The sequence below is a fragment of the Aphelocoma coerulescens genome, chromosome 15 (genome assembly GCF_041296385.1).
Source record: "Aphelocoma coerulescens isolate FSJ_1873_10779 chromosome 15, UR_Acoe_1.0, whole genome shotgun sequence".
NCBI lineage: Eukaryota > Metazoa > Chordata > Aves > Passeriformes > Corvidae > Aphelocoma > Aphelocoma coerulescens.
Window position 1 is genome coordinate 11891724 of NC_091029.1, and position 25269 is coordinate 11916992.

The window sequence follows — 25269 nt, forward strand, 5'->3', positions numbered from 1 at the left end:
CAAAGACACAGCAAACTTCTTCCTATTTCCTAGCAAATCCACTCCAACCACTAAGATTCCCTTCCTTGCACTCCTCTGCACTTAATCCCACTCCTTCTCTCATTGCTTCCATCATTCCCCTTCTCCCTGCATTTGTTTGGTTTAAGAACAAAAAGAAAATGTTTAAGTCCATCTGCCTTGTACCAGACAACTTTCCTGTTGAAAGGCTGCAGCACTATTTTGCTCTAATTTTACTACCTGACTATCACAGGGAGATTACCATTTTGTTTCCAGCTCTTCCATTATTTTCCCTGAGCTCTGACCTGCACCCTCTGCCTTATGCAAACGTAGTGCCAAACCACTGCTATCAGCTGTACAGATGATGGCCCCTGGAAGACCACAGCAGATGTTGACAGAGCTCCTGTCTACCAAACCAGGGGATCTTAAGAGTTCATCTGCACTTTTTTTCTGGAAAAAAATCTATACACCTCTGAGCAAAAAGTACATCGATCACCTGGACTATGACCTCCCCAACCTCAGGAGGCTGGCTCTTGTTGTACCTACGATTTCAAGCCGTTCCCATACTGCCCGATTTGAGTGGACTCAGGTGATCGCTTGGCTGATTTACCAAACTGGATAACACTGGCAGCTTCATCTGCAACAAGAGACAGGGAACAAAAAAGGCTTATTTCAGTGTACAGTCACACACACACATCTTTTACATTAAGAAGGAAGATAACTCCTTCACCACTGGAAATAGGCCAGAAAAGAGGCCAGAAACCCAAGCTGAAGTTCCATCCTGAAACTGTACCACAGAGCCCTGTGACATACATGCTGCCTGAGGCCATTGATGTTACCAGAAGCTTTGTACAGGTGCCATGATGCTGACAAAAAGAGTTTTAAGTTTCAGTCTAGTTCACTGCCCCACCTGAACTGCATGAAGATGTTTCTTTTTTGCAAAAAAAGAAAAAAAACCATCCACCAAAATGGTCTATTGTGTCCAGAATAGTTGTTGATTCTCATAAATTAAGACCCTGGGATGCATGGCATCCCATGTCCCACTGACACCACACACTTCAGAGCACGGGCACTAGAGCAGAGGTCGGGACTATAAAAAAGGTCAGAAATCCAGAATAAACATTACTGTTTCTTCACAGTGCTGAACTGAACACTGGTTAATTAAAGCACTAGTAAGACACAAGCTAACTTTGGCAGCAGATTGCTGAAGCCCTGGCAGCAGGACAGCTGGGGGGAAAGGCAACACGAGCAGGTCCTACAGCAATTAGCAGAGGATTTCATTAGCACAGGATAAAAATGAAAGGACACAATAACTTTACATCTGAGAGGGTCTGTCATTTTTAGTTACAGCCTTTCTACTGTTCAAGGGATAAAGCCTTTTAACATCATCCCTAGGACAGAATGATTCCTTTCCCTTCCCCCAAGAGATAACAATTATTTCACCAGAGAGTTTACTGGAAGAAATACAGTTTAATTCCAGACACAAGGAATGCAAAGTACCTTACCACGAGGGCTAAAAACAAATGCATACACAAGCTATAATGGAGCACAAGACATCACTCATCCCACCAGATGAGGAGGGTGGCTGAGCCCATGGACAAGCTATATTTCAGCATGCAAAAGACTCATACAGGCGTACCAGCATTGACTAGTTTTACAGTAAAATATTCAGTACTAACACCATTGGTCTGACATGACATCACTGAGCTGGTGTCAGAATGCCATTTTCAGTTGAAATGATAGTCAGATTTAAAGACACAAATACAGGAGAACAACTGTGCGAACACCTCACTGCCTCAACTGCAGCTATTCTCAATGGAGCTCCACAGCTATTCCAGAAACAGCTTTGGACTGGATAAGGGTACCTCTGCCTTCCCTTCAGCCTACTGTTGTATTTTCTAGTCAAAGAAAACACTGGAATACCTTGTATTAGAGATCTGGGTGTGGATGTTGATGATGACATTATTATTACTCTAACTACTATTACTGTGTTATTTTTAAAGCCTGGTGAGGAAAGCAGACAGGGGATATTCTAAAAAGAGAAGGACTATTGGAACCTTTTTGCTCTACAAGCATTTTTCACTAACTGTTTTTAAGAAACCTTTAGGAAGTCTAAAATGGGTAAAGAGTAATTATCCAAAGCATTTCCCCTCTCAGGAAAGGTGACCAGATGGTTTATCACTCAGTGCTGGATGTCTGAAACCACCCTATTGTGACTCTTCTTTCAGGGCAGAGGGATGAAGGTGATGCTGAGCAGAGGGGACTGTGAGGGAGCATCTCTCTCCAGGCTGTCTTTGGGAGACATTTAATACTTATATCCTCCCAAGAATCAAGATACAAATTCATTTTTTTCCAGCTCTTTTAAGGCTCTGGAGGGTGTTTCACTTAAGGCTATTTTAGTTACACTATTTTTGTTTTGTTGTGTCTCAGGGCTACTGGATTAAAAAAAGCCAAACCCCCTGGCAAGAAAAATGCGGGAGTGTAGAGGGATTCCTTGTGGAACAGGGGCATTTGATACCCCTGGAAAGATTGGACAACCCAGGGTTGCTGAGGAAAAGCCCCTGAACTGGCCCCTGGCTGCAGGCAAGCCTGGAAAGCACCTGGCTGCAGGCACCCCTGAAAGTCCTTGGCAAAGTTATATACAATGGTCATCTCCCGCGCTAATTAGAGGCTGTCTAGAGGGACTGGGCGTGAATCTTTGCAAAAGTAGATATAAGCTTGCATAGCTGAACAATAGAGGGAGAACGATGCTCAAATCGTATTGGTGTATGTGTCTTTACTCTGCCAGCTCTCCAGACTTGGTCCCTAAAAAGGGAGGGAGATCTATGCAAAACAAATAAGAGAAAAAAAACAAGCTGAAGAAATTCACTCAAGATGGTCAAGATATCAGGTTGATCTTCAAAGCCCAAGAAACCAAGGGCATATAGAAAAACAGTTTTCATAAGAAACACTGGACACCTGGGATGAAGGAACTGGTGGATGGAGCTGTTCAGTTTCTGAGTGTTCCTGAAGTCAGACCTGGCTTTGCTCGTTGAGCAGAGTCCTCTTGTATCTCAAAGGTCTTCAGCTGAGAATGCAATAAAGAAGGTCCCAATCTGAGCAGAGAAAATTATACTTCCTGCCTTCTCCACAAATTCATCTGCTCTATTCATGTTAGGTGGAGTATTTGCAGTGGACTCAACAGCATCCTCAAAAGATATCCCAGAGCTAAAGAATTTAATTCACTACCTGGGGGAAATAAGCCTAAAGCCAAGTTGAACTTTCCCTGGGATACGGAAACAAGGGAGAAGCTGTGAGGTCCTTCGTCACTGTAACAAACACAGGACACCAACCCGACACGGAGCAATGACTGGAAACAGCCAGTGATTGACAAATGACTTTGATATATGTTCCTGCAATTTATTTCAAAAATCTGTTAACATTAGAGGAAATATCAATGTTTAGGATTAAGATTTAACCCTAAACAAGGTTAAAGAGACATTTTCTCCTGAGAATTCTGTAACCACTCCCCTGAAAGTGGCCCCCAAGAGTCACTATCCACACACACAAGTGCGTACACACTCTGAAGTAGGAGTTGGAGTTCCAGTTAAACAGTGTTCCTCACTATTGTGAGCCACGGATAAACAGTATTTTTAAAATACAAGATCTAATAAAGCAACCCAGACACTACTACTTAATTAACTGCTTCCATGTTTTGAGTTTCCAAACTTCAAAAATACAGTTGAAAGAAGCAAGAACTGATATATTTGTTTCAATTTCTCAAAAAGCAATGGAACAAGTTGTCTTAAAAAGTATTAGAAGCCAGATGAGGCAGGTGAATGGGCTAAGTCTGCAGAGATTTACCAAGGAAAGTCACACCTGACTGATTCGGTCACCTTCTATAAGGCAGCACTTTCTGTCCATATGGAGAGAGCAGTGGGTGTTGTTTGGCTGGACTTCAGCAAAGTGTTGGACACAGTTTACCACAGCCTGCTCCTGGACAAAATGGGGAGACACAGACCAGGCAGGTGGTATACGAAACAAGTAGGGAACTGGCTCATAGGTCATGCTCAGAAGTGATCATCAACGGCTTTCACTCCAGCTGGCAGCCTGTAACAAGCAGAGACCCCAGGGACTGATGCTGTGCCCCACATTACTCATCATCTCCATACAGGATCTGGATGCTGGGGTGCTTTTTTACACTCACCAGCTTTGTTGATGAGGGTAAATTGGGCACATAAGGAGTGCTTTCTTATACACCTGGACATGCTGGAATAGTGGGCAAGCAAGATGTGTCTGAAGTTCAAGGGAAGCATAAAGTCCTGAACCCGGGATTAAACAACCCAAGAGCCCAGCACAGACTGGAATCTGCAGGTTGGGAGGAACAGCCTTGCTGGAAGGGTCCTGGTGAACAAGCTGAGTATGATCCAGCAGTGTCCCACAGCAGCAACTGAGGCAAACAGGATCCTGGACTGTATCCACAGAGACACTGCCAAAGATGGAGATGTGATTATCCCACTCAACTCTATGTCTGGCAGGCCCCACCTGCAGTACTGTATCCAGTTCTGTCTCAGTTCAGGACAGATGCACAGACTGGACAGGAGATGATCAGAGGGCTGCAGAATCTGCCCTATGAGGACAACTAGGTCTCCTTCCTCAAGAAGAGAGGGCCCAGGGAGAATCTCATCATAGTATTACAGTACTTGAAGGGTAGCTACAAAGAGGATGGAGGCTCTCCCTTTCCTAGGAGTCACATGAAAAAGAGGCAATACATACAAGTTGCACTGGGAGAGGTTTCTTCTTAAAATAAGTGAGAAATTTTTTAGAGATCAATCATTCATTTAATCAGTCACTGGAACAACCTCCCCAGGTATGTGGTGGAGCCCCCATCACTGGAGAGACAGGGTGCTAAATCATCTCTTCCCTTTCCCATGAAAGGCTGGAAAAAATGATCTTTGAGGTAGTTTCCAACCTGAGCACTTCTATGATGAAAATGCCAGGTAGAGACTGGTTTTCTTCAATTGCTTAAGAATAGAACTACAGGTCACTTCCTAAACTAGTAGTTGTTATACCTTCTCAACCTACACGTTGATTCATGGAATCATTCAACCCGTATTTTGATTCATTAAATTCATGCAGAATTTAAAATTTCAGAGCCAGGCATTAGATAAAATTTCAAGCCTCAGTATTCCCAGTAGTGATTTCACTGATAGTATGAGAAATCTCATGCGCTGCATGAGATCCATCGTTTGGTTTTCTAATGGACTCCTATCTAGTTCCTTATGAAAAAGCCAAACTTTTGGGCCAGTACTATTATTCTGTTGGGGGCAGAGGGTATTTATTGGATAACATATTTTCTAATATTGGAAATTAGGAAAAGGTTCTTCACCAAAAGGGTGGTTGGGCACTGGAACAGGCTCCCCAGGGCAGTGGTCATGGTCCCGAGCCTGACAGAACTCCAGAAGCATTTGGACAACGCTCTCAGGCACAGGGTGGGATTTTGGGGTGTCCTGCGCCAGACTCCATGATCTTTGCGGATTCCTTCCAACTCGGAAGATTCTATATTTCTGATACCTCTCTGCAGTACATGATGGTTCTTTTGAAAAGAGCTGTCCTGTGACATCACTGAATCCTCAGACCTTTTGATAACTCGTGATTCTACAGTGTGAGATGCTTGCAGCTTGAGTACAAATGTATTTTGGTCTTCAGACCACACAACCCAGAGTGATCATTAAGAGAGCCAATGCAGTGCGTACTGAATGCAACTGTAGCAGGAATCACTTGACAAGCATACCTAATTTTTAGAAATGAGGAGTTGTCATTTGGCTTGATAATCAGGAGCCATCAGACAGAGCACTCAAATCTAACCGACTGCCTCACTATACCCTTCTGTTTTCAGAGCCTGCCAGACAAATCTAGAATTGTCCCAGACAGAACAAGACCCATGAGAACAGCAACAAGATAGAGTAACATAGAGAGTGTGTTCCTGGAACAGTTAACAACTTCAACTCTTCCCTCCATTCAGAAGTGCCCAGACACACCTGGGTTTATTCACTCATCGTCCCCAGATGGTGCCTCATCCAGCCTTCCAAGCTGTCCTTTCAGCTGACTTGGGAAGATCACATGTTAGCATGGGCTCCAACAGCACTACAGCAAGTCATGGAGTTATTCTTTCTAACATGTCAGCTTCATGTACAATAAAAACAGTTCTTAATTAAAGTTATCATGCACAAAAATAAAACACTCCCAAGATCCATGATTTCTGTTGAGGCAAGGTCTGTATAAAGGGAGAAAAGTCCAATAAAAGGTTTTCCACTGATATCTCTTAAAAGAGAGATAGGAGATCTTCAGGATGTCTTTAAAACTGGTAGATTCTGCATTACAGGAAATTAAAGCTTAAATCCCTACAGCCAGGGATGGAACCAGAGAGCCCCATGCAGGGCATTTGAATGAAAATTCTCCTTAGCTGCTTCTGTCCATGCTGACAGGCAAATGGTGCAGCACACGGAGTTACCACCTGGCTGCCCTCGGTCAAGCATCAAGACAGTCAAAGGACATGAATTACATGCTGTATACAATGCATAGCACTGTGAAATACCCCTGCAATGAACAGTATCTACCCATCTTCTTTACTGAGCATCTCAGGCTACCAGAATAAAATTCTTCAACATTTAGCTGAAAGACTAGTCAAAAGAAGCCACTTACTGCTGTCCCGGGTAACCCAAATATTATTGTATTCCGTATCCATCTGTGCCCAAAATTGTTAGCCTCTTTAAGACCTGGCAGTGTGGCCAGAACCAGAACCACAGGGCTGGGAGTGGGGGCAGGCGAGTGTCACACTCTTTAAAGTTGAGGCACTCAGGCAGAGCTTTCTCTCTCCCCTCATAGCTTTTGCTTAAGGAAGAGGCTCTGCTTTAGTTTTTTTTCCTCTATGTTTCTCTCTGAGCCCCAGAAGGGGTTGTTTCAGGTAGGTTTTCTGTGCTTGCAACAGTAGCAACTCAAGAAGATGCATTTCACAATCGAACACCGTTTCAGAGTGAATTTTGCAACATTGGTCTGCAGCTGTGGTGTGGGGCTGAGTGAACAGGCCCCGCTCCCTGCAGTTGCTGCAACCGCCAGCAGCACCCGGCTGACGCGGGAAGGCAGAGTCTGAGACGCCTTAGCTGGCTGCCTTGCCGTCCTCTGCCAAGAGGAAGGCAAAGTCCTTCCACAGATTCTAGTCCTTAACCAAGTACCAGCTGCCAGAGGGTGTCAGTCGCATACACTGATGGAGCTGCTGCCACCGGAGAGATAAGAGGGAGGCCTGCCATCATTTTCCCTTTATCTCCCCACATGAGGTCGCCCATGGCAAGCATCTTGGGGAAAGGGTCACTCCGCCATTTTGAGTTTCTCTTTGTTCCCACAGTGTCCATGAAATTTAGCAATTTTGTATCTAGTGACTACTGTTATTTTGTGACTGTTGCTGTTCTGCTTGCTAGTAAACTGTTAATTTTTCACTTATATTTACTCATACTCATTTCCTGTAGAAAAGGATTGATTAAAACTAAGGGGACATAAATCATCTTAAACCAAGACAATAGCCAATACTTAAATTCCATTTCGTCACAGAAACAGCAATACAGAAGCAATAACAGGATAAAAGCTGCCATGAAATTCTGCAGCATTAGGACATCTGGCACCTTCCAGAGAAACACACAGTTTTCAACACAGGCAAAGAAGGCTGTATTTCCTCTCCCTGATCCTAAGGATTGTGAGAAGGCCACACTTCAATCTCAGAGCTTTTTTTCATGGATGAGGCTTTACTGCTTCCTTCAGTTCCACTGGTGGCAGAAAATTACTCTTGGGAGACCTGTTTAGCATCCTTAATTGTATTCCAAAGAATATACAGAAGGTACGTGGAGCTCAAACCAAATTCCGTTATGGAGGTCACAAATCTGTGTATCAAAGCACAAATAAATTGAATGAAGTGCTTTATATCTGTACTGGTTTGAGCTTGGATAGAGTTCAATCTCTCCATGCTAACTTGCACGGGGCTGTGTTTTAGAAAAGTGTTGCTAATACAGGGATGTTTTCGTTAGTGCTGAGCACAGCTTACACAGCATCAAGGCCTTTTCTGCTCCTCAAACTGCACCATCAGCAAGCGGGCTGGGTTGCACAAGGACATGGGAGGGGACAAGTCTGGGATGGCTGAGCCCAACTGACACAAGGTATATTCCAGACAATATCACAGAATCCCAGAATGGTTTGGATTAGAAGGGACCTTGAAGACCATCTTGTTCCACCTCCTGCCATGGGCAGGGACACCTTCCACTAGACCAGGTTGCTCCAAGTCTTGTGCAACCTGGTATAGTGCTCACCAGATAAAGCTGGGGAAGTAAGAGCAAGAGAGGCACATGTAGCCTTATGGCATTTGCATTCCCAAGTCACTTTCACATGATGGAGCCCTGCTCTCCTGAGGATGGCTGAACACTTGCCTGCCCATGGGAAATGGGGAATGAATTCCTTGGTTTGCTGTGCTTGTGGGCACAGCTTTTCCTTTCCCTTATAAACTGTCCTTATCTCAACCCATGAAGTTTCCTCACTTTTTACCCTTCTGATTCTCTCCACCATCCCAGTGGAGGAGGAGTAAACAGCTGTGTGGGGCTGAGTTGCCAGCTCAGATTAAACTATGACAATATCACAAGAGGAACTTAAAGTACCGAGGAATCAGTGCAAAAATGTTAGTTGTTGCTTATTTAACTATTTCCTTTGTCTTCTCCAAATTCACCTCCCAATTTTACCCAATTTTTCTGCCCTGTAGAGAGCTCCTCACAGGATGATTTATCAGTCCTCAAGACTCAAAGAAGGTAGGTTGACAGTGTTGCTCATTGATGCTAAAGCAAACAGAAAAGCTTTTAGCTTTCTCCTGCTAGATACAACACTGATTTACATCAACACTTACAAGGCAGAAATACATTTGTTATATACTTCTCATATTACTAAGATTTTATATTGTCCAGCATTGATCTCAGCCACAATGTCCATGATGAAACAATGGCAAACTGTTTTCAAAGCAGAGCCTTTAACTTCTGCGATGGCACACCTTCTGGTTAGAGCTGAGAGACACTGACTACCAGGCAGCCAGATGGGGAAAATGCTTATTCCCCTTCTTGCTCCACTATTCTCCCTTCAGCCTCACAGTCAACTTCAGTGTACTGAGAAACTTAGGCCAAGCTGACTCAACTCTGTAATGCAGTAAAACAATTTTGTTTTGACCAATTAGTTTTCTGCAATGGAAGAGGCAAATGGTTTGATATGTAATATGGTGGAAAAGAGCCAGTGGAGAGGCAGGAACATGTATACAGGCATGGAACATCCCCTTTTTAACGGAATTAAGCTGTTAACTCAACTTAAACCGTAACATGAAACCTCAGCTTGCAAATGCAAGTATAACTTTCTGCCACTTACTTGAATCCATTCCTGTTCCATCATCCAAAAAACATAGCATGAATCCACCTCGTAGGTCCTCCCGTCGCTCTGCAAGAGAAGTTATTCACTGCTCCCGTAACCAAAATTTAAAAGTTCCATAAAACAGGATTGGTGTTAACATTAAACATAACACAACAAACAGGACTTTTACATCTGCAATATGGCTAAGCTGTAAGAAAGAGCACCAGATTTTTGTTACAGAATGACTAAGAACTTCTTCACTTCATACTGTATGTAAGCATGTGCTACAAAACTGTATTACAATACAGTGGAGTTTTTAAGCATCCAGTACAAACAGCAACTCACTTCACCTGACCCCAGGTGAAGGCTGACTTAATTGACTCCCCAAGGTACTTGTAAAAGTACTCCTTTTTGAAAGACAACAGGCACTATGGCACAGAAGAAATGGTAAAACAATAGAATTATTCAGATTGGAAAAGACCCTTAAGATCATCAAGTCCTACCACAAACCTAACACAGCTGAGTTCACTAAACCATGTCCCTAAACACCAGATCTACACATCTTTTAAATATGGGTAGATAATGACTCCCCCACTGCCCTGTGCAGTCTGTTCCAGTGTCTGACTACACTTTCAGTGAAGAAATTTTCCCTAATATCCGATCTAAACTCCTGGCACAACTTGAGGTTGTTTTCTCTTGTTCCTGTCACTCATTACTGGGGAGAAGAGCTCAACCCCCACCTGGCTGCACCCTCCTGTCATGGAGCTGTAGGAGCAAGAAGGCAAGAAGAAGCCTTCTTTTCTCCAGGCTGAGCCCCCCAGTTCCCTCAGCCACTTCTCATCAGACTTGTGCTTCAGCCCCTTCTTCAGCTCCCTTGCCCTTCTCTGGACATGGTCCAGTCCCTTAATGTCTTTCTTGTCTGGAGGGGCCCAGTACTGACCCCAGGATTTGGTATAAGCACCCTCATTCCTATTCTGTCAAGGACAACACACATTTTGCAGCCTAAATCCAAGTTAACTACTGACTTAATTGCTGACATGCAAGGAAGCAGCAGGAGTGACTTACCAGTATAAATGTCTATTCTCGTGGCATCTGCATCTCTACAAAGAAATAAAAACACAGCTGTTATTCAAATGTTAAACAGAAATGAAGCTAAAAATCTAGGCACATACAATAATTTCCAAAATAACTGGCTGTACAGATCAAAGTCCACAGAGGCTCCACAGTCATCACTGACAGAAAACATTGTCCTACTTTTTGTTTATTTGAACCTAAACTCCAGCGTAAGACATTGCTGGCACACAAACAGATCTGGTGACCGGAAGTATCACTGGCCTTCTAACAAAAGTCGTTCTAGCGCTGGGAATCAAATGAGTACACGCTTCTGAGCTCCCTCCTGTACGAAACAAACAACACCTATAGTTTTTCTGTCAAGCTGCCTGCAAAAGGTTTAGTAACTCCACATAAAGCTCCATCCCAATACATTCACAGTTGTTACAGGAAACTGTCATTACAAGATCACTGAAGCGAAGCCCTTCACACACTGCATCCTTCTCTGTATTTGAAAGTACAGTATGTACAGCACTACTGCCCTGTTCTCAAACCAACCTCGGTTTGCTGACTAGAGGTGTGGAGCTGTAGTGCTACAACAAAACCCCACTCGACAAATGCCACAGCCACTTTGCTCCAGTTTTGTACCTCCAGCCCAGCCACCTTCTTCCCAGAAGACAACCTCTCTACAGCCAGAGGGGAACCAAGAGGTGAAGGGAAAACCATGCCAAAGACCCTACTTTTTATTACCTTGTAGCTACAGTGAACACAGCACCAGCTCATGTGCGCACACATACACACACGCACACAGCTGATTTCCCAAACAGAAGCTTTCCTGCTCAAAAATGCCCCAGTTTCAGCTCCTTACATTACAAACTGCGACAAACCATATTTAGAGAAAACAAACCCAAAATATTTCTATAATGCTTCATGACAGTACTTCCTGCAGCTCAAGAGAAAAACACGCAAGGCTTGGGAGGCTGCTACAGCATGGATTCCCCACACACACGTGAGATGGGTGGCCCAATACCTGCACTTTCCAAAGACCATGTCTCCTCAAGTGTCAAAATTCCTTTAGCTATTCTTGCTCTATTTTTCAGGCTCCCACTTCTGATTTGATTTTCATAGTCATGTTTGATACTATGATTACTTAGATATCAGAAGAGTCACAGCCCCTGTAATATTTATTTTACCAATTTCTTTACACAAAAAGGCAGACTGGTTTTTTCTTTAAATCTATCTTGTATCTTCTATCAATTTCCTTTCCAATATGAGTTGTTTCGGGATTCGTTCAAACCTGTCTTTCTAGGAATAATTATTTTTTTTAGGGGTTTGATGTGGCAAGTGTAAGAGGAGCAAGTGAAATATTCATACTAAATTGCAGCAATGTCTTCTATTTTGTATTTCTTGTAAAGTCTACTAGAAGTGAAAATTGTTGAAGATCAACTAATACATAGAGGAATAAAATCTTAACCAAAGTTACCTTGGGAATTAAGCGGTCTCAGGTACATACCTGGCATTATCTACAAGTTCAGCAAGGGCACCAAACAAGAACTCATGGGTAGTTCTGCAACGAAGAACACAGAAGTCAGCAGGGTTACGCCAACACTTAAAAAAAGAGAGACCTTTAAATAAATGAGAATCTCAACTATATTTTAAACAAATCCAGTCAAATGGGTACAACGCTACGGTCTGGCTGACAGCAGACTAGGAACAAGTGATTTACTGTCTGCCAGAGGTAGCCATGTAGCAGCCAATCTGCCCCAAACTGCAGCTCACTATTGTCTAAAACATATTGCAAGTACTCAAAAATGATAGAGAACACGATGATCCAATGAACCGGCCTATGACCCAGTCAACAGTTCATGGAAGTCCTTATTCACCACACTGACAGGCCTTTTCATGGCAACTAAATTCTGCCTATAAGTAAATATGGCCACGTGAGGATTATCATAGAATCACAGAACAGTTTGAGTTGGAAGGAACCTTAAAGCCCATCTCATTCCAATCCCCCTGCCATGGGTAGGGACACCTTGCTCCAAGCCCTGTCCAACCTGGCCTTGAACACTTCTATGGATGCGGTAGCCACAGGTGCTCTGTGCAACAAGACATGGACAACATTATGAACAAGGCTGAGTCTCCCCCATGCACACAGTCTCATTGCAGAAGTTATTTGTGACAGAAAAGAGCTTTCAGATCCTGGCTAACGTCTAGTAGGTGCAATTGCTACTAACCCAGAGAAAGAGTCTTCTGACACCACTGTACCACACCACCTTTCCAACTTAACACTAAAATCATGAACCCAGCTAACACTTCAGCACAATCTCAGGAGACATGTTTAGTTTCCAGCCCCTTAACTGCCATCTCTTATAAGCAGCTCCCATTTGGAAGCCATTAGTTATACACCTCAACATTGAAAGAAGATACATGGTGAGAAAAACTTAAGAAGCTAATAAAAATCATTACAATACATTGTCTGTCAACATAAATGCCATATCTCCACTTCATGCCCAAGCTGGCATCCTAACTTCAAAATCTAACAATTATTTCAAACACAGATGAGCCACATCCACCACAATGTTAACAGCAAAGACGTGGAGAAACAGTTGCTGGGATTTGTTGCTCCTCTAGGTTGTTCAATGAACAGACCAAGACCCCAGAAACTGGTTTTATGCACATGTTCCAGTTTGCACAAAACCCTCACATACAGCCTGTTCTCACCACTACACAAAAAGGGCAACAGGTGACCAAAGAGAAGATATTTATTCACATTTTCAGCCTTTCAAGAACAGACACATAGGTACTTCCCACACATAAAATATATAGCTGTCCACACTGCTAATAACCACAAAATAAGCTTTCATATCCATCTTCAGGATGATCCCATTGAACCCCTCAAGCTCCAGTCAGAAGAAAACACATCAGCCTTCAAAGTTATCACTGAAACCATGGGAACAGAGATTTGTATATCTCCACTCTCCCACAGAGACAAGACCAACGGGAACGGTGTTTGGAAGACTACCTACCTAATAGAAAGCTTCCATAGAAACACAATCTTGGTGTTCCTTCCTTTGAGCAGGATTTCCTGCTGTCCTGGTTTCAGCAGGAATAGAGTTAATTTTCTTCTCAGTAGGTGTTACAGTGTTGCATTTTAGATTTAGTGTGAGAATAATGTTAATAACACACCAAAGTCTGGTGCCAAGCCATGCATACCCTAAGTCAAGGACTTTTCAGTGTCCTATGCTAGTCAGCTAGACAAGAAGCTGGAGGGGAGCATGGACAGGGCAGCTGACCCAAATCAGCCAGAGGAATATTCTGTACCACAGAATGTCCTGCTCAGTCTATAAGCCTGGGAAGCTGGCCAGGAGGGGCTAATCACTGCTGGAGGAGAAGCTGGGCATGGGTCAGTGGGTGCTGAGCAATTCTATTGAGCATCACCTGACATTCGGGGTTTATGCCTCTCTCTCTTTTTCCTATTATTATCGTATCTTTCTTTACTCCAATTTTTGAACTGTTCTTATCTCAGCCCATGGATTTTAGCCTTGTACAATCCACCTCCCCATCCCACTAGGAAGGTGAGTGAGCAGATACATAGGATGATTACAGATTTCAAGTGTTCTCTTGAGTTTACAAGTGTCTATTCAGCTCCACAGGTCAACATCACAGAAGTTTATTTAGGAAGTGACCTTACTGTAAGCAAATGGATGCTTTAGCACTAGTAGCTACACTTCATGAGCAGCTTTTACTCCACAATTTTAGGAATACTTCAAAGTCAGAAAAGGTGCAAATAAGATACAAATAAGGATTTCCAAAGAAAGATGCTGGAACAAAACAACTGATAACACAGCTACAGATAATAAGGCAAGACAAAACATCTCCACATAGCCTGACACTGTACTAATCTTGACCATCTCCCAAAACTGCAACCAGTTGTGCTGACACAAGCAAAGGGAACCTTGCTACAAGCCAATGAAATTCACTCCAGCTATTTATCGCTAACATAAATGAATATACACTAAAATGTCTTATTTTCACTTTATGAATTTGAACACACTTGTCAACACCTAACTAAAGTCACATGAAGTGCTTTGGCCTGATTCAATCAGCTAATCTTAAATAAACCCCATGGTCTTGCCTTACAGTCAAAAGTGCCTGAAATACTTCACATCCATCATGATGAACTAGTGACAATTTCTTACACCTCCCCAAAAAAGTTTGAGATTATTTTACTTGCAACATAATGTCAAAAAAAAAAAAGAGACAAGATGTTGGCAAAATGAAGTCTATCAGAGTTTGCAAGTAACCTGCAAACACGAGTATATTTTAGATAGGCATCATCAGAGGCAAAAACCTGCATCAGAGTATTCAAAATACAACTATTACTGCCATACAATGGGTGAAACAACATACAAAAAGGAGGAAAGTATTATCAAAATCCATAGTCTCAACAACAGCTCATCTTGGTAGACACAGACTAGCTTGGACCATCCCACAGTGTGCAACTTCCATTTGAGCCAGCTCCACGCGGAACTGCAGGCTTGACAAGGAATAGAACAAGGGAGTCCAATGCCGACAATTTATTGAAACATAAATTACAAAAGGTCAAGTTAGATGGCTCTAAAACATGACCAACTTCAAACACCTCTACAAAGAATCATGTGGAGTAACATCCCAAGGGAAGAAAAGCTTGTTTTGTGAGCAGTTCCTACAGGAACCTCCTGCTTGAACCTAGTTGGACTCCAGACCCTGCAGACAAGTACCTAATTACTAATAAGAGACTTAAGACTTCATTTTGTTCAGAATGAGGACACATGGGAAAATGTTTTATTTTGGCACATGCATCCGGAACAACAGCCATTCTCTAAGTAATGCACTCTGTTTCAGGCCAAAACAGAAAAAAAAAGCACAAGAAGAAGAAGGAGTTTGGGGGGGTGGGGAGATACTGCTGGTCTGTTATGACTAGTTTTCCTCAAGTCTATCATTTAGTCATCTTGAAGTCTATTTGAGGGACCTTCTTCCACTCCAACTGTATTCACCAGGACAATTCTAGTTACACAACAACACTCAAGTTACAAGCTAAAGGCTACCTACTGCTAGAAGACAATTTCAGGTCCCCTACTTTTAACAAACTCCTTCAATTTTTAATTGTAAATATTCAAAATATGCAAATACAAATTGGCTGGTCACTGTCATGCTTTTGGCATCATCTCAATGAATAACTTTGGAAGTATCTTAACATAGCAGCATTTAATTGTTAAGGAAAATCAATGAGAAGGCAAGCAGGTGACCCTGAAAAGTCATAAAACAATGCACATGTAATTTTCATGTGCTTATGCACACTGATTTTCATTCTCAGGATCTAAAAGAACTTTAACATAGAAACATAAGGGTGGAAAACAGACCTTTAAAGATCATCTAGTCCAACCTCCAGCCATGGGCAGGGACACCTTCCACTAGACCAGGTAGCTCCAAGCCCCATCCAACCTGGCCTTGGACACTTTCAGGGATCCAGGGGCAGCAACAGAGTCTCTGGGCAACCTCTGCCAGGGCCTGCCCACCCTCACAGGGAAGAACGTCTTCCTTATATCTAGTCTGAATCTACATTCTTAGGTTAAAGCCACTACCCTCTGTCCTATCTCTACAGAACTTACTAAAACGTATGTCTCCACTCAACTACTCATCAAGTAAAGCACTTGGAAAAGCACAGTGGTATTTTTATTTTTAAAAAAATATGGCAACCGAATCAATTCATATAGATGCTGGAGGGTCAACTCAACATGCCATCAGACATGCAAGCATTAAGCCGCTATTGGAAAGATCTGCTGCAGGTCCTCAAGCTCAGGGACCTGATCAACCATCTCCTGTAAAGCACTTCAGACTGAGTGCTCTGAGGTAGACATATGGAAACTCTTCCTAAATATGGTCTTAAAAAGGAAGGGAAAAAAAAAAAAGGCATGGTTTTCTTCTGCACCATAATGGCCAGACGGCTGATCTTCCACTGCAATTTAAAGAATTTCTACCTCCTTGAACATGAGAAGACCCTTAGCACTGAACTAGAACTTATCTGAGGAGGGATGGTCTTCCTCAGCATGAGAGAACAGTCCAAAAGACCACTCTCCTCTATCAAAAGCCCTGTGCTGGCCTTGGGTTGATTTGGGGATTGGTTCTTTTTCTTTTTTGCTCATTTTTTTACTGGAGGAACAGGAGGGGATGTTTGTCATGGGTTAGTTTGGGGCTTTCTTTGCTTTTAAAATGACTTCCATTACTCCCATTGCCATTCTTAGGGAAGCATTTGACTTATGCACTGATTCCCATAACCTCAAAAGGCTCTTTGTTCATGATGGACAAGAAGCCCTAGCTTTGGCTTATCTAAGCATTAGCTTCCAGCTCTTCCCAACAATTTGGAAATGCAGGCATCACTGTAGACATGCAGCACACCACAAGCAGACCAGCAGCGTAAGCACAGTGGCAACATGAAGTAGCTTTAATATACTTGAGGGCAGCAGCAACAACTCAAGTCTTTTCTACAGCACAGGCTTTATCTTCTTACGAAGATGGACAGTTCTGGAGCTTTGCAGGCAAACACAATCTGCTGACAGAGCACTGCCATCATCTGCACGGTCTTCTAATCCATAAAAAAGATTGTCTTCTGGAGCTGGACATGAGAATTTCAGAAATCAACACCACCACCACAACATGACTCAGTATTATCAATCTTCAGGCACCAGACTGTTCACTCCACATGCAACTGCTACCAGCCAAGCTAGACAGCAGACGCAAATGCGACACGGAGCCATTACTAGCTTTATCCCCTATTCAAAGCCCACTACTTTCCTAATTCTGAAAATAAATGGATCGTAACGCTCTTGGCATATGTGAGATTAGTCTTAACTGCTCTTGCAGATGTCTCTTATTATCAACAGAACCAGACAAAAATACTTTGAAACCAAGCTGCCCGTGTTTCTGTGCCATCTTTAGACTGCTACAGACCACTGTGATCCTTCACACGTTGAAAAGGGAAACAAAAAGATAAACCTGCACTTTATTTGTTCTTCTATTGATGAATAACAGTAAGTCAACTCTTCCACAGAACATCAGCAGACAATCTTACAATGGTGACCAGCTGATCAAAATGAAGCAATGCCAAGTGGTTTCCACAGTGTTCTTCCAGTTCGGGTAGAATAAGCTCTTTCATCTCCTCTACACATGGCATTACAAGGCTTAGGAGCAGCAGGCAGGTCTTGATAGGTGCCTGATCCTGCTAAGCACTGCTTCCTGATGGTGCTTCTCATTTTCTAGACAAGTGCTCAGAAGAAACTCATTTTAAATAATGGCTTTGCCTCGTCTCAAGAGGTGTTATTTTGGGGGATTCACTGGCGACATACAAAAATCTGACTGGAAGAAAAGTATCATAATCCTGTTGAAAATAAACCTGGAAAATACTCAGTCACACACAAAGCCAGTTGCTGCAGAGGGATGGTGGCCGTCATGGCAGTGCACACACTGCTCCGCGGAAGTGCGGCCATGGGGGTCTAGTTGCCCAAGGGGCATCCCCGTTCCTCCTGGGGCCGCTTGTCCCCATGCACCAGCTCTCCGTGACCCGCGGACCGGCCCGCGATACAATAGCCGGGCCCGGAGGGACCACGAGGCGACCGGGCCGGGGGCAGGGGTCCGCCCAGCCCCACCGGCCCGCGTGGCTTCAGCCAGGCCCACCGCACTGAGCCAGGGCCCTGAGCAGGCCGGGTGCCGCGGGTCCGCCCCACCCCAGCCGGTACTCACGAGTTGGTGTGCAGGTACTCGAAGGTAAGCTGGGCCCGGTTCAGGCTGCTGTAATTGCCCAGGGAAATGGCGGCAGTAGCCGCCATCGGGCCCAGGCCCGGGCCCCTGCCGCATGCACCGGCGGCCGCGCGCGCCTCGAGCCCTCCCCGCCCCCTGCCGGTCACGGCCCCCGCCGGTTGAACAGTCGGCGCTGCACTGCACTTCGTTATGCCGCGCCACACCCCGCCGCCGCGGTGCGGTGCGGTGCGGTGCCGTGCGGTGCCGTGCCGTGCGGTGCCGTGCCGTGCCGTGCCGTGCCGTGCCGTGCCGTGCCGTGCCGCCCGGGCCCAGCCCGGCCCAGGCCCGCTTTGTCTCCGCCGCGCTAGGATCGCACCCAGCGCCGCAACTGCCCCCGCGGGGGCGGGGCCACGCGGCCACCGCCCATTGGTCAAAAAGAGGCACGTGATGAAAGTGCCCCGGCGCGGCCAATGTAGGCTCTGCGCCGCCGCGTGACGGGCGCGCGCGGCCGGGAGGGAACGGAGGAGGAGGGTGAGTGCGGTGTGCGCGGCTGTTCTGGGACCCCTCGCGGGACCCCCTTTTTTCCCCAGTCTCCGCCCCGGCGGCAACCGAACGCCTCAGCGCCGCGGGAGCGGCCGCCGCTGCCTCCTAGGGCGGGCTTGCGGGTGTGGTGGGGCCGGGCTGCGCGATGAGGCCGCCCGGCAGCGGGAGCCCCGTCCGGCCCTGCCGGAGCCGGGGGGGGCCCGATCGCCGCGGTGCCGGCGGCGTGCGTGGGGGGCACCAGCTGGCGGTAACTGCCGGGTGCCAGGTTGGAGCGGGCGAGGCCTGCCGGTCCTGAACGTCGGGAGCGGCTCCGGGACGCAGCTGGATGGAAGGATCCCGCCGCTGAACTCTTACGGAGGCTCCGCGCGGATTTCGGCGGGTGCCGGTCCTGCGGCGCTGATGAAGGCTCTGGGAAGTCACCGAGGAGAAGTTCCTGAACGTGCCCGCACTCACCAAAAAACATTAATGTAAAGGGTATATAAAATCATAAATATTCTTGCTTCAATTCTGTGCCTTTGGCTCATCTTGAAATGTGAAGGGATTGAGTTCAGGGGTTGTCCTACCTGTGTCCTGCACACACCATGCCCCCCTAAATGCAGCATGAATGCGGGAACCCTGAAGGCCAGGAATACTTGTCTGAGCATCTGAGTTGTCCACTGGAAAAGCACCCCCAATCGTACTTCTGAAATGGACGCTGAAACAGCATGGCTGTGTCTGCTGTGTCTCGGATGATAGGAATCTGAACTAAATATCCAAATTCTGAAAGAATTCAGTCTGTGCAGAAATTGATGTGGCATATTTGTTCTTGAAGAATGTCCAGCAAGAATGGAACGTGTAAAAGTGCAGATTTAAAAAGGATAGACTTTATTTATAGGGCACCACAGGGAAAAGGTAAAGTTTTGCTAAAAAAAAAGAAGTACTTTAATTTTGTCTGATAATTTTCCAACAAAAAAATCTAATTCATCAGAAAAAAAAAAAAAAGGCTATGGGAGTTGGGATTATTCAACCTGGAGAAGAGAAGCATCCAGGGTGACCTTACTGCAGCCTTTCAGTACCTGAAGGGGCTCCAAGGGAGCTGGAGAGGGACTTTGGACAAGGGGTAATGGCTCCCGACTGCCAGAGGGCAGGGCTAATGGAATACTGAGCTTTCCTGTGAGAGTGGGGAGGCCCTGGCACAGGGTGCCCAGAGAAGCTGTGGCTGCTCCATCCCTCAAAGTGTGGAAAGCTAGGTTGGATGGGGCTTTTGAAGCAACCTGGCATAGTGGAAGGTGTCCATGTCCTGCCTGTGGTAGAGGGTATGACAAGATGAGTTTTAAGATCCTTTCCAATCCAAACCATTCCATCATTCTGTGATTCTATGATATCCAAGCTATGTGGTGAAAACTTAAATCTGTTACTCATGATTGGTAAATGGCTAAAACCTGAGTTTCATATTTGAGTTGTTTGACCCCCATTCCCAGTGGTGTGTGAGCCTGAGTTAACAAGTCTGCAGCTTTGGCCTAAGAACTTCACTTCCCAGAACAGCACTTAACTCTGTTTACCCTCAGTTTGGCCTGTTCAGGCCAGCAAGTTGTATCATTCCTCCTGGCAAGGATTTCTCTCTGTGTTCTTGTGAAGGCATCAAAGAATGACTGTGCCTGTGTTTGCAGTGGCTCTTTTAGACTTTATCTCTGAAAAGCTGTGCACAGCAGGACATCAAACTGCATGAAAGAATTAGGAAAATTACTGTCAAGAACTGTGTTTAGGTGTATTATGTTTATGACATACAAAGAGTCTATTAAAGATTGTAGCATCATCTGTTGTGCTCAGCTTTTGTTTTGTCACATTGTAGTCAATAACATAACAGCAGATGTTCAAAAGCAATATAAATCCTATCAGTGAAAGGGCAAGGTAATTACCCAAATATGTGTTCCTGAGGAACATGAACCTGAGCTTAGGCATCATATCAGCCTTGTCCTCTTGGGTAATCTGAGTGTCTCTGTACCTACCAGGAACTTTGCCTCATCATCTTACTTTCAGGGAGGAACCAGTGTTTCTTTCCTGATGTTGGAGAGGTTGACAACATCATCTGAGTATTGCAGTGCTCTGGACAGAGCAGTTGAACACCTTCCTGCTGCTCCTATGGGATCTGACCTGTTCTGAGGATGAGCTGGCTGGATGCCAGTCCTTTCCATCTGGCTCTTGGTAGAAGACCAGTGCATTGCACTTCCATTTCATTTGGCCAGCCCAGGCAGGAAATTGCTCATTATCATCTTGCCATTTGGTGATGGTCGATTCCACATCTTTTTAATTTTCTTTGACAAAAGTGAAGTGAGAATTTAATTCTTACACACTTTCATTAGCTGTTCTGCAATAGGTTTCAGACATGTTCTGGAATTCTGCTCTTTGGTCTCTCTTGCCCAAGTCTTGAAAGATTTATACATTCGTTTACTGGCTCTCTGAGCTGCCAGACATTGGCCCAAGGTGTAATGAAATGAATTCACCTTTTGCAAAGCAGCATTTGGATTTACATCACACTCTGCCTTGGCCACAGCAGAGCTATGCTTTGATGAGAACCTCTCCGTCCATGGATGGAGACATAATAGGCTTGTTTGGCCTGAGTACCACTGCTGCAAACTGCTGAATTTCTCAGTACTTTTAAGTCTTCCCACTGGAAATTCACATTTATCCTCTTCTGGGGCAGCTGTTTTTTCTTGGAAACTCTCTCCCCAAACTTTGTTTAAATAGTTCTAGATCTTTCAGTTATAGTGGTTATGACAGGCAACCTCCCTTTTTTTTTCTGCTGCTACTAGCACCATTTCCCTAAGTTTCTGTTCAGTCCCAGGGTCTCTGCATCTTACAGTAACAGGCAAAACAAGTCTGGCTGCTCAGGTGTCACGGGCAGTACGCCCTCATTTTTGAAGTCTCTGGTGCAGTAGAAGGCAGCAGTTTGCTCTGGTGCACATAACTTTCCTGATAAATGACCTGTGGGTTGGCGGTTTGTCCAGCCTATATGTGTGGAGCTTGGGGCAAACTGTACTGCTCATCTTTAAGGCTGAGTTTCTTACTCTGGAATAATCCCCACGTGCCCTTGTAAAACTAGTCTTTTGATTCCACACTATGTTTCTAGGCTGTGGTGTGAGTTCTCATGTGGTCCCGTGTGGTGCTTGCTGGGTCCTTACTCTGGTGTAGCATTTTGTTAAGCCTCTTTCCACTGGAATCCAGGCCATAGCCTGAGGTCACTGAAGAGTTTATTTATGTGGCCATTGTTCTGCAAGTTGAAGGTAACCTCTTCTCCACCTGTGTGGGTCTTGAATCAACAATTTTTCTTTTTCTCCACTATTTTTTAAGAAGCTAGACTTCCAAGCCAGTACTTAATGCATGAGTCATCATAGTGGTAAGTATTAGATTCTGCTCCAGACAAGTGCCACGAGTGCAGTGAAGTGTCTTTTCCACATGCCTGTGAGGTCTCCCAAGTTAACTGTTTGTAGCTTTATTCTGTGTCTATGTACATGAAGAAATGTAAACCTTTGCATTGTAGAAACAAGGTTTTCAGTGTCAGAGTGAAATAAGCAGGCAGTGAAAAATAAATCTGAGACATGACCAGTAATCCTCAGGGGTTTACTGGTCTTTCCTTTATCCTTCATTTTTATGGAAGGAAAAAATGGCATTGCCTTTGGATGCAAGGTCCTCTATGTCAAGACAGAAGCTGCTGAAGTTCTAGATCAGTGCTGTTCTACTGAGTGTTCACCTTGGTACTTCTCCTGAGAAGGTTGGGTGCAGTTGCAAGCCCCAGTAACCAAACTGGCATGGATCTCTTTTCCATTGCCCTGAGTTTGTAGAAAGAATTTCAAAGTGGCTTCCTTTAATGGGCTTGAAATCATGTTGCCTCACAGCTTTTTGGTTCATTCTTTCATGTCATGCGATATGCTGCCTCTGCTATGTGATGAGTTCTCATTGTCTCCCTGTACACAATGAGAACTTCTGCCGTGAAATACGCTGCTGCCTCCAAACAATGTGGGGTGTTCCCCTCTAGACAGAGCATGCCAGTCTCACTCACAGAAAAGGGCTGCATCAAAAAGCATCAAAGCATTCCACCTTTTCTTGGATGTGAGTTGCATCTTCATGTCGATTCAATACAATAACACAACCCTGAAGTCAAGAATTTAGAAGGAAGTGTTTTCCTTCTGGCTTCTCCTAGTAAGGAGTTATTCCCTGTATGACCTGGGGCAGCCCTGTTTCTTGTGTTCATAGCCATGTCTGCCCAGCCTCTATCATTTGCATCAAGTAGCAGAGCAATTTGCTGACTAAATGCAAGTGTCGTGAAGTTGGACCTCTCTTCACGGAAGTGTCTTTTTCTCTTGTGTTGGGAGGCCTAAATCCTGTGGTTCTTTTCTGGAACAGTAGTTTTATGAACAGTCTGTGTGTCAGTCCTTACAAGACATGCAGAGCAAGATGTTCAAAGATGAGTGCCTAAACGTGTGGAAGGTACTAGAATAACGGTTCAGAGACCTTTTCTGTAGTGACAAGTGTCAGCCTCTTGATGCTTTGTTTTCAGGGAAAGTCACATCATGGATTTAAATTCCTTATTTCAGTCTAGGTACCATTCTCAGTGAGAAACTGGTTGTCAGAAATTACTTTGTAAATGAGTTCGCAGAAGAGTGGAAAGGGTAAGATTAGGTGAGAGCAGGGAGACATCTTGGAGTGAATTGTAAGCGGAATGGTGAAGAGGGAGGATCCTCCACTGCCACTCAGGCTCCCGCTGTCCTGAGTCCAGGTTTGATTAATGAACTAACAACATGAAAAAAATGTCACAGCTGTTACAGCATTATGTCACCACCTCAGGCCTACCACAGAAAACGCTCTGTCCCTTGCCAGGAAAGACAGGCAGAAGAGCCTACGAGAAGATGGTAGAAAAGGAGCGATGGTAGTATCTTACAAGAATTTTCCTCACAAACTTGAAAGAGTTATGGATGGCATGAACTCATTGTCAGAAATTGATAATTTGGTCTAGGTTGGATGGTTTTCCACAGGGATGCTGAAAAGGACCCGTGCCCAGAGGCTTTCTGCTCTGAACTGTAACTGTGATGTTTTTAGTGGCTTCAACCAACGTAAGGTGTGCAGGCTTCTTAACAAGGTGACTAACTAGTACAATTCTTTTCATGAATAAATAGTTTTCCCTGTCTCATTATTTGAAATATGTGGACTGTGTTACTTGTGAGTTTGGTCCAATTCAAAGTGTCTGTTTAACCCAGCCTGATGGATGTATGCCTGACATGGGCGGTTCAGGTAATTTCAGTCTGGCAACTTGAAAGCAACCAAAAACATACTGTTGTAGCGAAAAGCTTATGGAAATCTCTTGGGTGCCTCATGGAGGCAGCATCCAAGTAGATTGAGCTGTGCTACCAATGAAGAGATGAACAGCTATATCACCACATCTGTCACAGAACACACTTGGGGAGTGCTACGGAGAGAGCAGGGCTGTGCCAGTCATTGCCATCAAAGCATCTCTCAGTGGTGACTAGATAACTGCTCCTCTAGCATGTGCTGGGAATGCCACCATGGGTCAAACGTCTTTTGTCATCTCTGAAGGCATTCATCTCCCCTGGCTTTAGTCTTAGACAAGTGCAAGGTGCACCAGAACCCTGGGCTGCCCTTCTGCCTTATAGGAAGCTGATATCAACAGGAAGGCCTGTCTGCCTTGGTGGGAGAGAATGAGGGGAACTTCACAGATGTGTAATATCTTCCCTGGAATGTCATGGTTTGCAGGAAGCTGGTCAGTCTGGCAGTCAAGAGATGGTGTGAGGAGCAAAAGTACTGTAGCAAAAAGCTGTCAGCACTCTGTCAGCGTACAGCTTCAGAGACTGTCCCTAGACTGAGCTGGAACTATCAGGAAGCTGGGAAGTTCTTGGGAGGCCAAAAAAGAAGAATCTGTGAGGCAGCGTAATTTTTTCAGCAACTTCACCCTGAAGTTATTTCTTGTCACTCAGCTTTTCCATCCAAATCTAGTTACTTTATTTAAGAGAAACAAACTCAGGAAATGTTTTATCAGTGTAGTTGGATCATCTCGTGATGGTTTGACCAGTCCTCATCAATCCTGTAATCCCGTCCATTTGGAGGATGTGTGAAGATGTCATCATGCTTGTTCAATACATCCTGAGCCCCGCATCTTTGTCCTGCATCGGTGATTGGCATAATACATAATCTGCATAATATTTTTAAAAGACAAAGGACTTTGTTCTGTAAAAATGGTTTTGACTGTGTGCCTCTCCCAAACTCTTTCTCTAACCCTGCCCCACCTAACATAAGGAAGAGCAGAGTATCCATAGGCTCACAAGGAGTGTGGTGGTGGCGGCTTGTTTCCTACTGGCATGTGGGATAATGGGTATGTGAAAGCCAATGAAGAGAGACTCCAGCTTGTGTTGAAAGTAAGTTTTGGTGTTGCATCAGGTGGCAGTGGCTGAAATGTAGGAAAATACCAGCATTAATGGCAAAATTGCAAGGAGGTGTCTGGCT

General features: G+C 44.7%; 1 protein-coding gene and 1 long non-coding RNA gene across 7 annotated transcripts in view; one reads left to right on the forward strand and one right to left on the reverse strand.

Annotated features, from left to right (window-relative positions):
* Window positions 1–18623, reverse strand: part of LOC138119379 (ATPase MORC2-like) — a 56446-nt gene extending 37823 nt beyond the window's left edge. For 4 of the 6 annotated variants that reach the window (XR_011155486.1, XM_069031166.1, XM_069031165.1 and 1 more), the window contains exons 1-5: window positions 18235–18623; window positions 11969–12022; window positions 10471–10505; window positions 9424–9492; window positions 544–634 (exon numbers count right to left, since the gene is read on the reverse strand). Coding sequence is in view for 3 of the 6 variants with exons in the window: in XM_069031166.1 (XP_068887267.1) it covers window positions 544–634; window positions 9424–9492; window positions 10471–10505; window positions 11969–12022; window positions 18235–18320 (335 nt within the window). In the remaining 3 variants the exon portion in view is untranslated. Of the gene's footprint in view, window positions 1–539; window positions 635–9423; window positions 9493–10470; window positions 10506–11968; window positions 12023–18234 lie in introns of those variants that run through there. The other 2 variants (XM_069031168.1, XM_069031167.1) reach the window with 2 other exon arrangements.
* An 11-nt stretch (window positions 18624–18634) lies between these two features.
* LOC138119380 (uncharacterized) lies at window positions 18635–23944 on the forward strand. Its single transcript, XR_011155487.1, has 2 exons — window positions 18635–18762; window positions 19040–23944. It is a non-coding gene; the product is annotated as an uncharacterized lncRNA (long non-coding RNA).
* Window positions 23945–25269: the final 1325 nt, after the last annotated feature.